The 18,135-nt window shown below is 34.0% G+C and overlaps 1 protein-coding gene across 10 annotated transcripts in view; it reads right to left on the reverse strand.

The window, feature by feature from the left end:
• LOC139971883 (uncharacterized) overlaps positions 1-14,242 on the reverse strand; it is a 34,330-nt gene extending 20,088 nt beyond the window's left edge. The window contains exons 1-9 of one of the 10 annotated variants that reach the window (XM_071978688.1): positions 13,883-14,242; positions 12,291-12,357; positions 11,746-11,818; positions 11,162-11,228; positions 9,183-9,249; positions 9,018-9,037; positions 8,207-8,273; positions 7,710-7,738; positions 6,891-6,960 (exon numbers count right to left, since the gene is read on the reverse strand). In XM_071978688.1, the coding sequence (XP_071834789.1) occupies positions 6,891-6,960; positions 7,710-7,738; positions 8,207-8,273; positions 9,018-9,037; positions 9,183-9,249; positions 11,162-11,228; positions 11,746-11,818; positions 12,291-12,354 (457 nt within the window). In that variant the 5' untranslated portion in view covers positions 12,355-12,357; positions 13,883-14,242. Of the gene's footprint in view, positions 1-6,890; positions 6,961-7,665; positions 7,739-8,206; positions 8,274-9,017; positions 9,038-9,182; positions 9,250-11,161; positions 11,229-11,745 lie in introns of all 10 variants that reach the window. The other 9 variants (XM_071978687.1, XM_071978695.1, XM_071978694.1 and 6 more) reach the window with 9 other exon arrangements.
• Between the last annotated feature and the right edge of the window lie 3,893 nt (positions 14,243-18,135).

Here is an 18,135-nt window from a genome sequence, read left to right on the forward strand (position 1 = left end):
CCATAACTTCAAAATGAAATCAGTACCCAACACACTATACTATATACTGTATATACTGTACTGTATGTACTGTACTGTATATACTAAGAATAGGCCTAATGTAAGGTCAGCTAGTTTTTTCTGTGAAATATGAAGTGAAAATTGGAAAATTTGAATTCAAAGACTTGCTTTCAATACAAAACACATGTATATTTAAGCTCAGACAAAGACATTAACTTGAGTTGTCACTTGAAATTAACACATACCATGACTTCAAAATGAAATCAGTACCCAACACACTATACTATATACTGTATATACTGTACTGTATGTACTGTACTGTATATACTAAGAATAGGCCTTACGTAAGGTCTGCTAGTTTTTTTCTGTGAAATATGAAGTGAAAATTTGAAAATTTTAATTCAAAGAATTGCTTTCAATACAAAAGACATGTATATTTAAGCCCAGACAAAGACATTAACTTGAGTTGTCACTTGAAATTATCACATACCATGACTTCAAAATGAAATCAGTACCCAACACACTATACTATATACTGTATATACTGTACTGTATGTACTGTACTGTATATACTAAGAATAGGCCTTATGTAAGGTGTGCTATTTTTTCGTGTGAAATATGAAATAAAATATTGGAAAATTTGAATTCAAAGACTTGCTTTCAATACAAAACACATGTATATTTAAGCTCAGACAAAGACATTAACTTGAGTTGTCACTTCAAATTAACACATACCATGACTTCAAAATGAAATCAGTACCCAACACACTATACTATATACTGTATATACTGTACTGTATGTACTGTACTGTATATACTAAGAATAGGCCTTATGTAAGGTGTGCTATTTTTTCGTGTGAAATATGAAATAAAATATTGGAAAATTTGAATTCAAAGACTTGCTTTCAATACAAAACACATGTATATTTAAGCCCAGACATGAACATTAACTTGAGTTGTCACTTCATATTAACACATACCATGACTTCAAAATGAAATCAGTACCCAACACACTATACTATATACTGTATATACTGTACTGTATGTACTGTACTGTATATACTAAGAATAGGCCTAATGTAAGGTCAGCTAGTTTTTTTCTGTGAAATATGAAGTGAAAATTGGAAAATTTGAATTCAAAGACTTGCTTTCAATACAAAACACATGTATATTTAAGCTCAGACAAAGACATTAACTTGAGTTGTCACTTGAAATTATCACATACCATGACTTCAAAATGAAATCAGTACCCAACACACTATACTATATACTGTATATACTGTACTGTATGTACTGTACTGTATATACTAAGAATAGGCCTAATGTAAGGTCTGCTAGTTTTTTCTGTGAAATATGAAGTGAAAATTTGAAAATTTTAATTCAAAGACTTGCTTTCAATACAAAACACATGTATATTTAAGCTCAGACAAAGACATTAACTTGAGTTGTCACTTGAAATTAACACATACCATGACTTCAAAATGAAATCAGTACCCAACACACTATACTATATACTGTATATACTGTACTGTATGTACTGTACTGTATATACTAAGAATAGGCCTAATGTAAGGTCAGCTAGTTTTTTTTCTGTGAAATATGAAGTGAAAATTGGAAAATTTGAATTCAAAGACTTGCTTTCAATACAAAACACATGTATATTTAAGCTCAGACAAAGACATTAACTTGAGTTGTCACTTGAAATTATCACATACCATGACTTCAAAATGAAATCAGTACCCAACACACTATACTATATACTGTATATACTGTACTGTATGTACTGTACTGTATATACTAAGAATAGGCCTAATGTAAGGTCAGCTAGTTTTTTCTGTGACATATGAAGTGAAAATTTGAAAATTTGAATTCAAAGACTTGCTTTCAATACAAAACACATGTATAGTTAAGCTCAGACAAAGACATTAACTTGAGTTGTCACTTCAAATTAACACATACCATGACTTCAAAATGAAATCAGTACCCAACACACTATACTATATACTGTATATACTGTACTGTATGTACTGTACTGTATATACTAAGAATAGGCCTTATGTAAGGTCTGCTAGTTTTTTTCTGTGAAATATGAAGTGAAAATTTGAAAATTTTAATTCAAAGAATTGCTTTCAATACAAAACACATGTATATTTAAGCCCAGACATAGACATTAACTTGAGTTGTCACTTCAAATTAACACATACCATGACTTCAAAATGAAATCAGTACCCAACACACTATACTATATACTGTATATACTGTACTGTATGTACTGTACTGTATATATTAAAAATAGGCCTTATGTAAGGTGTGCTATTTTTTCGTGTGAAATATGAAATAAAATATTGGAAAATTTGAATTCAAAGACTTGCTTTCAATACAAAACACATGTATATTTAAGCTCAGACAAAGACATTAACTTGAGTTGTCACTTGAAATTATCACATACCATGACTTCAAAATGAAATCAGTACCCAACACACTATACTATATACTGTATATACTGTACTGTATGTACTGTACTGTACTGTATATACTAAGAATAGGCCTTATGTAAGGTCTGCTAGTTTTTCGTGTGAAATATGAAATAAAATATTGGAAAACTTTAATTCAAAGACTTGCTTTCAATACAAAACACATGTATATTTAAGCTCAGACAAAGACATTAACTTGAGTTGTCACTTCAAATTAACACATACCATGACTTCAAAATGAAATCAGTACCCAACACACTATACTATATACTGTATATACTGTACTGTATGTACTGTACTGTATATACTAAGAATAGGCCTTATGTAAGGTCTGCTAGTTCTTTTCTGTGAAATATGAAGTGAAAATTTGAAAATTTTAATTCAAAGAATTGCTTTCAATACAAAAGACATGTATATTTAAGCCCAGACATAGACATTAACTTGAGTTGTCACTTCAAATTAACACATACCATGACTTCAAAATGAAATCAGTACCCAACACACTATACTATATACTGTATATACTGTACTGTATGTACTGTACTGTATATACTAAGAATAGGCCTTATGTAAGGTGTGCTAGTTTTTCGTGTGAAATATGAAATAAAATATTGGAAAATTTGAATTCAAAGACTTGCTTTCAATACAAAACACATGTATATTTAAGCTCAGACAAAGACATTAACTTGAGTTGTCACTTGAAATTATCACATACCATGACTTCAAAATGAAATCAGTACCCAACACACTATACTATATACTGTATATACTGTACTGTATGTACTGTACTGTACTGTATATACTAAGAATAGGCCTTATGTAAGGTGTGCTATTTTTTCGTGTGAAATATGAAATAAAATATTGGAAAATTTGAATTCAAAGACTTGCTTTCAATACAAAACACATGTATATTTAAGCCTAGACATAAACATTAACTTGAGTTGTCACTTCAAATTAACACATACCATGACTTCAAAATGAAATCAGTACCCAACACACTATACTATATACTGTATATACTGTACTGTATGTACTGTACTGTATATACTAAGAATAGGCCTAATGTAAGGTCAGCTAGTTTTTTTCTGTGAAATATGAAGTGAAAATTTGAAAATTTGAATTCAAAGACTTGCTTTCAATACAAAACACATGTATATTTAAGCTCAGACAAAGACATTAACTTGAGTTGTCACTTGAAATTAACACATACCATGACTTCAAAATGAAATCAGTACCCAACACACTATACTATATACTGTATATACTGTACTGTATGTACTGTACTGTACTGTATATACTAAGAATAGGCCTTATGTAAGGTCTGCTAGTTTTTTTCTGTGAAATATGAAGTGAAAATTTGAAAATTTTAATTCAAAGACTTGCTTTCAATACAAAAGACATGTATATTTAAGCCCAGACAGAAACATTAACTTGAGTTGTCACTTCAAATTAACACATACCATGACTTCAAAATGAAATCAGTACCCAACACACTATACTATATACTGTATATACTGTACTGTATGTACTGTACTGTATATACTAAGAATAGACCTTATGTAAGGTCTGCTATTTTTTTGTGTAAAATATGAAGTAAAAATTGGGAAATTTGAATTCAAAGACTTGCTTTCAATACAAAACACATGTATATTCAAGCTCAGACATAGACATTAACTTGAGTTGTCACTTGAAATTATCACATACTCAGGACTACAACATGAAATCGGTACCCAACACACATACTATACTGTATGTAGTGTACTGTATACTGTATGTACGGTTACATCTCTATGTTCTGACGTCTCTGTTCCGACATCTCTATGTTCCGACTTCTCAATGTTCCGACAATTTTTCGGGCTCAATTTTCATTGGTCCAAAATTATTTTAGACCAAATTTTTTTATGACCATATTTTTTTTGAACCAACTTTTTGCGGACCAAAATTTTTTTTGACCAAACTAATTTTGGTCCCAAAAAATTTGAGTACAAACAATTAAATTGCGGGTCACAAGCAATTTTCGGTCACAAGCACTTTTTGGGTCATAACAAACTTTGGGCCCTTTTTTTTTGGAGCATCCAAAAAGATTGAGTCTCCCCCAAAAAATTGGGTCCGTAAAAATTTTGGTCAAAAAAAATTATAAAGTCCAAACAAATTGTCGGAACAAAGAGACGTCGGAACAAAGAGACGTCGGAACAAAGAGACGTCGGAACATAGAGACGTCGGAACATAGGGATGTCACCGTATGTACTGTACTGTACAACATGAAATCAGTACCCAACACACTATATTGTACTGTATATGTTCTGTATGAACTGTATGTACCTGTACTGTATATACTAAGAATAATGTCAGGTCTGCTAGTTTTTTGTGTGAAATATAAAGTAAAGGTTGGAAAATTTTAATTCAAAGACTTGCTTTCAATACAAAACACATATATGCAAGCTCAGACATAGACATTAACTTGAGTTGTCACTTCAAACTATCATATACCAGGACTACAACATAAAATAGTACCCAACACACTGTACTGTTCACTAAGAATAATTTTAGGTGTGCTAGTTTTTTGTCTGAAATATGATTTCCAAGTTGCAAAATTTTAATTCAAAGACTTGCTTTCAATACAAAACACATATTCAAGCTCAGACATAGGCATTAACTTGAGTTGCCACTTCAAATTATCACACACCAGGACCACAACATGAAATCAGTTCCCGTATACCAAGAATAATGTAAGGTGTGCTTGGTTTTTGTCTAAAATATGAATTCAAATTTGGAAATTTTAATTCAAAGACTAGTTTTCAATATTAAACACATATTTGAGCTTAGACATAATTAGTTGATAACCCATATTGATTTTTGTGCTCATATAATGAATATTAATGAGGTCACAGGGTCAAATGTGAAAATAGTCAAAATTGTAATACCTAGACAATCATAAATCACAGTTTCATCAAATGTGAGTTTGTGATTGGTAGGTAGCCTACACACAGTGATGTGTGTAACAATGAAAAGTTGTGAATTCATGATGTGGGGTTTGCATTGTTTAGGTTACAAGTTTGTATGACCAATAACTTCACATGGCAATTATTGATCTTGCTTCATGATCATTATATACTCGGAGTGTTCCGTGTTAATCAAATCAACATGAAATGTTTTCATTCTGGTTAGCCCATATTGGTATGAGGGAAAGTCGTGGGTGCTTTTCAGTACCTTTACACCAGCCTTTCTCTTTTTGAACTTGCAACCTCAAAATAATGCTAGCAATGCATTTTTATATTCTTCTACAGCTCTTGTACCTATCCTGGTCTTCCAAAAGCCATCTCTTCTAAAATGAGTTAGACATATATTAATTTGCCTAGTATGAGCTTATGGACCATTGATACACTTGTTAAGATATGGATATTGAACACTGGATTATAGCCTAGATTAAACTAACACTGACACACACATAGACATCTTTTGACCGCTACCTCAGTCATGTACTACCAGTCACTTTTGAGTACCCCACCATGGGCGTCCCTTTGTGTGACTAAAGTTCAAACCCTCAGTCCCCAAAATATAGAATCACCTTCTTTATTATATTATAATATTTAATAATTGATTGATATTAATCTGCAATACAGAATGAATAGGTTATATTGTCCACAATATCCAAACCTGTGCACAATGAAGAAGGTACATTAAGAAATGTGGAGTTACTTTGCCAGATTTGACTGCACTAGAAAATCGATCATATTTAGGAAAATGTACAGGTTCTATATTCTACACAATCCAAACATGTGTGTACTTTAGCAACAGTTGCAGTGGGTATTTTTGAGACAAAAACCTAAGATTAATTGTGCTTTAACCTATATCATGTTCTGTAGTTCCTGGTAATAACTGAATGTAAGAACTGGATTCATTTCTAAAAGTACAAAATAGAGTGCACAGTAAGCATTGTCCACACAATCTGAAATTGTATAAGAGTACAATATTAGGAGCTCAAGTAAATACTAACATGGATTGATTGTGCTTGAACGTAAGGTCAATTATTCATTTGGACAAATATTGTCTTCAAAGACTGAAGGTGGAGTCACAGTGTTTAAATTTTTTTGTTCATGCCTATTTTGATTAGACCAGTTACAAGGTAAAGTACACATTAAGCATTGTCCACACAATCTGAAACTGTACAAGAGTACAATGTTAGGAGTACAAGTGACTACAAACATGGCTTGATTGTGCTTGCACCTAAGTTCAATTGATTCACTTACAAAACTATTGTCCCCAGAGACTGGAAAATGAGATATTAATGGTTAAGGTTAAGGTTGATTCAGATCGGGTAACTTACAAAACGACAATCGTAACTGAAGCAGTCATTAATCTTCTAATATGTTTGTTACACAATTAACTTCGAGTCATTGCCCTCAGTTAACCTACCAGTGATATTAATGTCCATCTTTAGGAAAAGGAATGGTTGGAACACTTCAAGAGCCCTTTCCATTGCCTGTTGAAAAAGCATATATAAAGTCATTAACTACATTGCCTTGATACAGCTGGTTAATGGAAAATAGAATCACTTGCTTTATTATATTATATTATTTAATAATTGATATTCATCTGCAATATAGAATGAATAGGTTATATTGTCCACAATATCCAAACATGTGTACAATGAAGAAGGTACAGAAGAAATGTGGAGTTACTATATGCCAGGTTTGATTCCACTAGAAAATCAATCATATTTAGGAAAATGTACAGGTTCTATATTCTACACAATCCAAACATGTGTGCACTTTAGCAACAGTTGCAGTGGGTATTGTTGAGACAAAAACCTAAGATTAATTGTGCTTAACCTATATCATGATCTGCAGGTCCTGGCAATAGCTGAATGTAAGAACTGGATTACTTTCTAAAAGTGCAAAATAGAGTGCACAGTTAGCATTGTCCACACAATCTGAAACTGTATAAGAGTACAATGTTAGGAGTACAAGTGACTACATATATGGCTTGATTGTGCTTGAACTTAAGTTCAATTGATTCATTTGGACAAATATTGTCTGCAAAGACTGAAAGAGGAGTCACAGTATTTATATTTTTATGTTCATGCCTATTTTGTTTAGGCCAGTTACAAGGTAAAATACACATTAAGCATTATCCACACAATCTGAAACTGTACAAGAGTACAATGTTAGGAGTACAAGTGACTACATACATGGCTTGATTGTGCTTGAACCTAAGTTCAATTGATTCACTTACAAGACTATTGTAAGCATTGTCCACACAATCTGAAATTGTATAAGAGTACAATATTAGGAGCTCAAGTAAATACTAACATGGATTGATTGTGCTTGAACTTAAGTTCAATTGATTCATTTGGACAAATATTGTCTGCAAAGACTGAAAGAGGAGTCACAGTATTTAATTTTTTTCGATCATGCCTATTTTGATTAGACCAGTTACAAGGTAAAATACACATTAAGCATTGTCCACACAATCTGAAACTGTACAAGAGTACAATGTTAGGAGTACAAGTGACTACATACATGGCTTGATTGTGCTTGAGCCTAAGTTCAATTGATTCACTTACAAGACTATTGGCCCCAGAGACTGGAAAATGAGATATTAATGTTGAAGGTTAAGGCTGATTCAGATCGGGTAACTTACACAATGAAAATCATAACTGAAGCAGTCTTTAATCTTCTAATCTGTTTATTACACAATTAACTTCGAGTCATTGCCCTCTGTTAACCTACCAGTGATATTAACGTCCATCTTTAGGAAAAGGAATGGTTGGAAAACTTCAAGAGCCCTTTCCATTGCCTGTTGAAAAAGCATATATAAAGTCATTAACTACATTGCCTTGACACAGCTGGTTAATGGAAAATAAAATCACATGCTTTATTATATTATAATATTTAATAATTGATATTCATCTGCAATATAGAATGAATAGGTTATATTGTCCACAATATCCAAACCTGTGTACAATGAAGAGGTCCAGGAAAAAATGTGGAGTTGCCATATCTGACTGCACTAGAAAATCTATCATATTTAGGAAAATGTACAGGTTCTATATTCTACAAAATCCAAACATGTGTGCACTTTAGCAACAGTTGCAGTGGGTATTGTTGAGACAAAAACCTCAGATTAATTGTGCTTAACCTAGATCATGATCTGCAGGTCCTGGCAATAGCTGAATGTAAGAACTGAATTACTTTCTAAAAGTGCAAAATAGAGTGCACAGTTAGCATTGTCCACACAATCTGAAACTGTATAAGAGTACAATGTTAGGAGTACAAGTGACTACATACATGGCTTGATTGTGCTTGAACTTTACTTCAATTGATTCATTTGGACAAATATTGTCTGCAAAGACTGAAGGAGGAGTCACAGTGTTTAAATTGTTTCATTCATGCCTATTTTGATTAGACCAGTTACAAGGTAAAGTACACATTAATCATTGTCCACACAATCTGAAACTGTACAAGAGTACAATGTTAGGAGTACAAGTGACTACAAACAGGCTTGAGTGTGCTTGAACGTAATTTCAATTGATTCACTTACAAAACGATTGTCCCCAGAGACTGGAAAAGGAGATATTTATGTTGAAGGTTAAGGCTGATTCAGATCGGGTAACTTACACAACGACAATCGTAACTGAAGCAGTCTTTAATCTTCTAATCTGTTTATTACACGTTAACTGCATGTCATTGCCCTCAGTTAACCTACCAGTGATATTAACGTCCATCTTCAGGAAAAGAAATGGTTGGAACACTTCAAGAGCCCTTTCCATTGCCTGTTGAAAAAGCATATAAAGTCATTAACTACTTTGCCTTGATACAGCTGGTTAATGGAAAATAGAATCACCTTTTATTATTTTAATATGATATTTAATTATTGATATTAATCTGCAATATAGAATGAATAGGTTATATTGTCCACAATATCCAAACTTGTGTAAAATGAAGAAGGTACAGTAAGAAATGTGGAGTTACTAATCCAGATTTGACTGCACTAGAAAATCTATAATATTTAGGAAAATGTACAGGTTCTATATTCTACACAATCCAAGCAAGTGTGCACTTTAGCAAAAGTTGCAGTGGGTATTGTTTGGACAAAAACCTAAGATTAATTGTGCTTTAACCTATATCATGTTCTGCAGTTCCTGGCAATAACTGAATGTAACAACTGGATTAATTTCTAAAAGTACAAAATAGAGTGAAGTGCACAGTAAGCATTGTCCACACAATCTGAAACTGTATAAGAGTACAATGTTAGGAGCTCAAGTAAATACTAACATGGTTTGATTGTGCTTGAACTTAAGTTCAATTGATTCATTTGGACAAATATTGTCTGCAAAGACTGAAAGAGGAGTCACAGTGTTTAAGTTTTTTCGTTCATGCCTATTATGATTAGACTAGTTACAAGGTAAAGTACACATTAAGCATTGTCCACACAATCTGAAACTGTACAAGAGTACAATGTTAGGAGTACAAGTGACTACAAACATGGCCTGATTGTGCTTGAACCTAAGTTCAATTGATTCACTTACAAAACAATTGTCCCAGAGACTGGAAAAGGAGATATTAGTGTTGAAGGTTAAGGCTGATTCAGATCGGGTAACTCACACAATGACAATCGTAACTGAGCAGTCATTGATCTTCTAATCTGCTTATTACACAATTAACTTCAATTCATTGCCCTCAGTTAACCTACCAGTGATATTAACGTCCATCTTCAGGAAAAGAAATGGTTGGAACCCTTCAAGAGCCCTTTCCATTGCCTGTTGAAAAAGCATATATAAAATCATTAACTACATTGCCTTGATACAGCTGGTAAATAGAAAATAGAATCACATGCTTTATTACATTATAATATTTAATAATTAATATTAATCTGCAATATAGAATGAATAGGTTATATTGTACACAATATCCAAACCTGTGTACAATGAAGAAGGTACATTAAGAAATGTGGAATTACTATGCCAGATTTGACTGCACTAGAAAATCTAAAATATTTAGGAAAATGTACAGGTTCTATATTCTACACAATCCAAACAAGTGCGCACTTTAGCAACAATTGCAGTGGGTATTGTTCAGAAAAAACTCTATAAGATTATTTACGCTTTAACCTATACAGTATCATATTCTGCAGTTCTGGCAATAACTGAATGTAAGAACTGGATTAATTTCTAAAAGTACAAATAGAGTGCACGGTAAGCATTGTCTACACAGTCTGAAACTGTATAAGAGTACAATGTTAGGAGCTCAAGTAAATACTAACATGGTTTGATTGTGCTTGGACTTAAGTTCAATTGATTCATTTGGACAAATATTGACTGCAAAGACTGAAAGAGGAGTCACAATATATATATTTTTTTTTTGTTCATGCCTATTATGATTAGACTAGTTACAAGGTAAAGTACACATTAAGCATTATCCACACAATCTGAAACTGTACAAGAGTACAATGTTAGGAGTACAAGTGACTACAAACATGTCTTGATTGTGCTTGAATCTAAGTTCAATTGATTCACTTACAAAACTATTTTCCCCAGAGACTGGAAAATGAGATATTAATGTTTAAGGTTAAGACTGATTCAGATCGGGTAACTTACACAACGACAATTGAACTAAAGCAGTCATTAATCTTCTAATCTGTTTAATACACAATTAACTTAAAGTCATTGCCCTCAGTTAACCTACCAGTGATACTAACGTCCATCTCAAGGAAAAGGAATGGTTGGAGCACTTCAAGAGCCCTTTCCATTGCCTGTTGAAAAAGAATATATATAAAGTCATTAAATACATTGCCTTGATACAGCTGGTTAATGGAAAATAGAATCACCTTTTTTATTATAATATGATATTTAATTATTGATATTAATCTGCGATATAGAATGAATAGGTTATAAATATTGTCCACAATATCCAAACCTTTGTAAAATGAAGAAGGTACAGTAAGAAATGTGGAGTTACTATGCCAGATTTGACTGCACTAGAAAATCTATAATATTTAGGAAAATGTACAGGTTCTATATTCTACACAATCCAAGCAAGTGTGCACTTTAGCAAAAGTTGCAGTGGGTATTGTTTGGACAAAAACCTAAGATTAATTGTGCATTTGTGCTTTAACCTATATCATGTTCTGCAGTTCCTGGCAATAACTGAATGTAACAACTGGATTAATTTCTAAAAGTACAAAATAGAGTGAAGTGCACAGTAAGCATTGTCCACACAATCTGAAACTGTATAAGAGTACAATGTTAGGAGTACAAGTGACTACATACATGGCTTGATTGTGCTTGAACCTAAGTTCAATTGATTCACTTACAAGACTATTGTAAGCATTGTCCACACAATCTGAAATTGTATAAGAGTACAATGTTAGGAGCTCAAGTAAATACTAACATGGTTTGTTTGTGCTTGAACTTAAGTTCTATTGATTCATTTGGACAAATATTGTCTGCAAAGACTGAAAGAGGAGTCACAGTATTTAATTTTTTTCGTTCATGCCTATTATGATTAGACTAGTTACAAGGTAAAGTACACATTAAGCATTGTCCACACAATCTGAAACTGTACAAGAGTACAATGTTAAGAGTACAGTACAAGTGACTACAAACATGGCCTGATTGTGCTTGAACCTAAGTTCAATTGATTCACTTACAAAACAATTGTCCCAGAGACTGGAAAAGGAGATATTAGTGTTGAAGGTTAAGGCTGATTCAGATCGGGTAACTCACACAATGACAATCGTAACTGAAGCAGTCATTGATCTTCTAATCTGTTTATTACACAATTAACTTCAATTCATTGCCCTCATTTAACCTACCAGTGATATTAAAGTCCATCTTCAGGAAAAGAAATGGTTGGAACACTTCAAGAGCCCTTTCCATTGCCTGTTGAAAAAGCATATATAAAGTCATTAACTACATTGCCTTGATACAGCTGGTTAATGGAAAATAGAATCACCTTTTTTTATTATAATATGATATTTAATAATTGATATTCATCTGCAATATAGAATGAATAGGTTATATTGTCCACAATATCCAAACCTGTGTAAAATGAAGAAGGTATACACAGTAAGAAATGTGGAGTTACTATGCCAGATTTGACAGCACTTGAAAAACTATAATATTTAGGAAAATGTACAGGTTCTATATTCTACGCAATTCAAACATGTGTGTACTTTAGCAACAGTTGCAGTGGGTATATTTGAGACAAAATCCTAAGATTAATTGTGCTTTAACCTATATCATGTTCTGCAGTTCCTGGCAATAACTCAATGTAACTGGATTAATTTCTAAAAGTAGAAAATAGAGTGCACAGTAAGCATTAAGCATTGTCCACACAATCTGAAACTGTACAAGAGTACAATGTTAGGAGTACAAGTCAAGAGTGCTACGAACATGGCTTGAAATTAAGTTCAATTGATTCACTCACAAAACTATTGTCCCTAGAGACTGGAAAAGGAGATATTAACAGTGTAGGATTTATACAGTCATCTGGGATGGCTAGAAAATCAAAACCGTACAAGAGTAGCCTACCTTATCTGTTTTATTATCTATAGATGAACAGTTGTTGGTTTGGGCCTAGTAAGTCTGATAGGGTACAGCTAGTGGCCAAACTAATATGGAGTAGCCTATGCATGATTTTGCACCGCACCAAGACCATCACGAAAACTATGACAGCTTTCGGGCGTCTATTTGCCACTCTGAGAAGCTGTCCATGAATAATGACTAAGGGTAACCTAGGGCCGGGAGTAAGGATAGGCCCACTTAAAAAGATAGTAACATAATCTCAGTGAATGTTCAACATTTACCCAATTAGTAAACCTTTTTTTGGTTAAGGCTTGTTTGTGCATGTAGGCACAACAACATTAAGTCCTTGGGGCAAACAGTGCATTTATTAGCACATTGTTTACATGACACAGTCTATAGTCTACATTTATTAGGACTGTCATTCTTCAAACTAAAGTAAACAAAACGCATTCACATGAAAGGCTGCAGTGTTTCCTTTCGAAAGATAACTACCACTATAAGCTACGAAAACAACCAAACTGACAATATATTTTTTTCTCGCCAGTATGCATGCATGTAGGCCTAACCTTTTTTTAAGGTCAGCGTACCGTAATTTACAACTAGTGTAAGCCAACACTCCAACAGAGTAATTAAGTTAGCCGTAGTACAGCCTAACGTTAACGTTAATATTATCAATACTAGCCGATGTAACTACAGTGTAATTCATAGGCTCTACGTTATGAAAACTTCTCGCTTCTTTCGTAGGTCTCTATGCCAAATGCAGAATTAATTCCGGTACTCTTTTAGGACCGTACCTATAATAATATCCAGCATGAACTTCACGATAGTGTTATCCGACACCCTATCGTTAGAGTTATACCATTTAAACAACTGTACTAACCTTAAATAAAGTTGAGTAAACTTCGGCCGTAGACTGTATTACGTAAAAGTGACGAGTAAGGTCATTAGCAAACTTGAAGGCGTCGGCTTTCTCATTCAGATACTGTAGCGACGGTGCTTGCTCACGCTCATTTAGATGTTAAGCTGCTGTACAAGATTATGTGGACCGGACTTTTGAGGGCGCTATGCGAATTTTGGAATGATTAAAATCACTTTCAACCGATTATGTGGACAAAAATAAAAGTTCGTAATTTCACTAGGAGCGTATGTTTTGTGGGGGGTAGAGCCTGTTTAGAGCAACTGCGTTACGTGGACATCGAATGTCCACATAATCGGTTGGTGTCCACATAGAGCGGTGGGATACTAACGAATGTCCACGTAATCCAGGTCGAGTGAGAGTATATATATATATATATATTTATATATATATATATATATATTTATTTATGTGTGTGTATGTGTAGCCTATAAATAGCATATATATGTATATATATATACATATATATATATATATATATATATATATATATATATATATATATATAAGAAAGACATAAGAAAGACATAACATATATATTATATGTATGGCATATATATAGCCCATATATGTTATTGTGAATGCATATCTCTATCTAGATAGGCTATATGTATATATATGAATATATATATATATAGCCTATATATATAGCCTATATATATAAACGCCTATATATATATAAACGCCTATTTTCATTTATATATATATATATATATATTTATATATATATATATATATATTTATGTGTGTGTGTGTGTAGCCTATAAATAGCATATATATGTATATATATATACATATATATATATATATATATATATATAACCTACATATAGCCTTTACATATATATATACTTGTCAATCACGATTATACATTAAGTTTAACAGTTTCCTCTTATCTTCTTATGTATTATATATATTTATTTGTTTGTTGCCATGACTCCAGGTGTGCCACTGTCTATTTTCTTTTCTTCTTTCTTTTGTGTTTTGTAATGATTGTCAAATTGAATTCACAACACCTTCATGGTTCTTAAAATAGAATTAAAAACAATTTCAACAGAACAAAAACGAAAAGGAAGGACACAAATTTCAAGAACTTAATGTACATCGGATTACGGTTCCAACCAAGCGGAAATATTAGAATAGCTCCCTTTTATAATCTTTCTCATACCCCGAACCAACTCGCTGGGTCTGTTGCATCACATTATAACCTGTAGTCAGCCATAAGCAAAATCCTGTTTGCTTAGTCGGTCGCTTCAGCTTCAAAGTAATAAACACAGTTTCATTGAAGCGTTTAATAAACATTTCAAAAAACGTCTCCCCGATAACTCAATATTAAAGGAGAAAAATTTGACAGTATTTATTACGCTGGAGTGGACAATTATCATCTTCAGCCATCTAATTAATTTTCCAGTTATGTTCGCATAATACAACTTGCTAATTTAAGGAGTTATTAACGCACACTAGTGACCTTTAGAATCTCCTCTTAATGTTAGTACAGCAATAAAAAGCTACGAGGTGTGTGGATGGTCACGAGAGAACGTCAGAGGACGAGAGAGGGAGAGATGGAGATGGAGAGGAAGGTGAGTGGAGAGAAAGAGGTATAAGGGAAGTGTTACTATGGTAGCATACTCCATAGAAATGCCCCATTGACTAACACACTAACCCGGCAAAGTAATGTGTTCTCTACTACATCACCCGATACACACAGAGAACACAGTTACTATTGTAAATCCTTAAAGTTTTGCACCAAAGTAAAAACTGGATCATGCTATAAATCGGTAGCTTGGGCTCTTAGTATTACAGTAAGAACTATGTGTAATTCCAACAAATCCAGTTGTTGGGATTTGTTGGGATTACACATATCCTCAGTTCTTACTGTAAACCTAATGGCACATGCTACCGATTTATCAGATTTGTCAGCACGATCTGCAGTATTGACTGTGATACAAAACTTTAAGATTAACAGTAGTTATTGTAATCTCTGTGTGAATCGGTTGAAAACCTTTGTAGTTCTCATTGCATAAACAATATTCCTCACTGGGTAGCTGAACCATTTGCCTTTCATGAAAGCTTCGGTTTTCGTATCATGGCCATGTCGATTCATCTTTCTATCAGAGTTCTCCCCACCCCACCCCACCCCACCCCACCATCACTGACAGACAGGATAATACCTAAAAACAACGAGGGTTCAGTACATCAATACATAAAGTGCATGGACGGTGCGACCTAAATAGTCAATATTGTTTTCACAAGTTGAAAAATATATTGCATCGAAGCCGAACCTCAATTTTACCCAAAGTCACTCAAAGAGGAAGGGAGACCATCGCTTTATACCCCTTCCCCTTGACGACATCAGCCCTTAGCCAACCCCCCCCCCCCCCTCGAAAATGCTGATTGCGCCCCTGTCCGATGAACTGATTTAATTAGTAATGTTTTCAAATACCATATATTGCCTTTTGACGGTCGAGTACGGTGTAAAATAAAAATTGTAACTGATGAAATTGAAATTATCCACTCATATTAATGCATCAAATGTAGGTTTAATGAGCAGGTAATTTGCAGAGACGTACATAGGATTTCAAATGTTGGGGCCGGACGGAGGTGGCAAATTTTAAATTTCTCCGACTGATTTTGGTAAGGGCAGGAACCTTCATGGACCGGTGTTAAGGTGGATGAGAAAAAAATGCAAATAACATGTGTTGTTGTGAAGTCTCGACATATATAATGTACACCAATACTAAGGGGTTGTGTATACAGTCACACGCGTCCCGCACTTTTGGTTCCCCTGTTTCCTTTTCGAACCCTGTTCGGTTACCCTCCAAAGGGTCCCTAAGCCCGCCCCCCCCCCCCCACTGAAAACTGTTATGTGTAGTACAGACCTGATTGTTATATCCTTCGTCTACTACTGTATCTTCGTAGTTTACTGCGTGTAGCCTGCATAATAATGATGTTGTTTGCATAAACAGAAAGAGAAATCAAGCGATACATGGGTAAGGGCCCCCGGCTGACCAGAGGAAGATAATGCACCCGGGATTATTGGGAGTGTTATAGCTGAGTGGTTAACGCATTGCCTGTGCCTTTCAATGATAAGGTCCCGAGTTCGAGTCAGTCCAAAATTAATGTATATCGTCCGGTTACAGATTTGTTCACAATTGACAATTCATAATCATGGACGTTAAATATGAATCTAAGAGACTGACTTCGGTCAGCTTGCGGCTTTGATAAGCCAATGATGGCTTCTTCGCGAGTTTCTGCTTGCAGGAGGATCTAAAATACATACATACATTATACTGCTTTTGTTCTTTAAGTACAAGGCACTTTTAGTAAGACCCATAATCCCCTCCCGCATCCCCCCCCCCCCCTGGTAGTATCATTCCAAACAACTAGCTGTCACACAATATATACTACTAAAGCATTCATTTCGTGTTGCATACCGTATCACTATATGCCGTTGGACTTGGTGATAGAAGATCGATTGAAAACTGTTCGAATCGAGCTCGACATGGTTATAAAGAAGGAAAGGAGTAGCACAAAATAACGCAAAATAGAGAGAAACTTTACAGAGAACAATACGAAGCAAGGCTGGGCTGGCATGTGAATGATGAGTTGCTATACACAATTGATATTAGTAATACAGCTAAATTACCTAATACATCCGTTGATTACGCAAATCAAGTAAATGTGATTTACAATAGGTTTGGATGCCAAGGTTGTTTTTTCTAACGAAGCTGTAGAGTTCACAGAAATTGTTATCAAGTCCTATGACGTATTCTAAACCATTTCATATTGTAATTGCAGATAAAATATACGTCATGCATTTTTGCAAGCTACCGGCCCAGATGGGTTGCTACCTCGGGTCTTGAAAAATTGTTCCAATCAACTTGCCAATATTTTTGCAATTATTTTCAATCTTCCATTCAGTCAGTACTCAGGCAGTATACCAGCTATATGGAAACGGTCGTACATTTATACCAATTCGAAGGAAGCCTCATATTACATGTATGAATGGTGTAAGACCTGTGACATTGACTTTAGTGGCAAATGAAAACGCCTGGCTTTGAAGCTTTTAAAACCTATAGTGGATAAATATTTAGATCCATTACAGTTTGCGTACAGGGCGAAGCGCAGTACTGCGGGTGCCTTTTTTTAATATAGTCTCGACAAAAATTGTATTCACATCTCGAGCGTACAAATCTGGGTCATTCTGCTAGAGTTAT

The sequence above is a fragment of the Apostichopus japonicus genome, chromosome 8, assembly GCF_037975245.1.
Source record: "Apostichopus japonicus isolate 1M-3 chromosome 8, ASM3797524v1, whole genome shotgun sequence".
Taxonomy (NCBI): Eukaryota; Metazoa; Echinodermata; class Holothuroidea; order Aspidochirotida; family Stichopodidae; genus Apostichopus; species Apostichopus japonicus.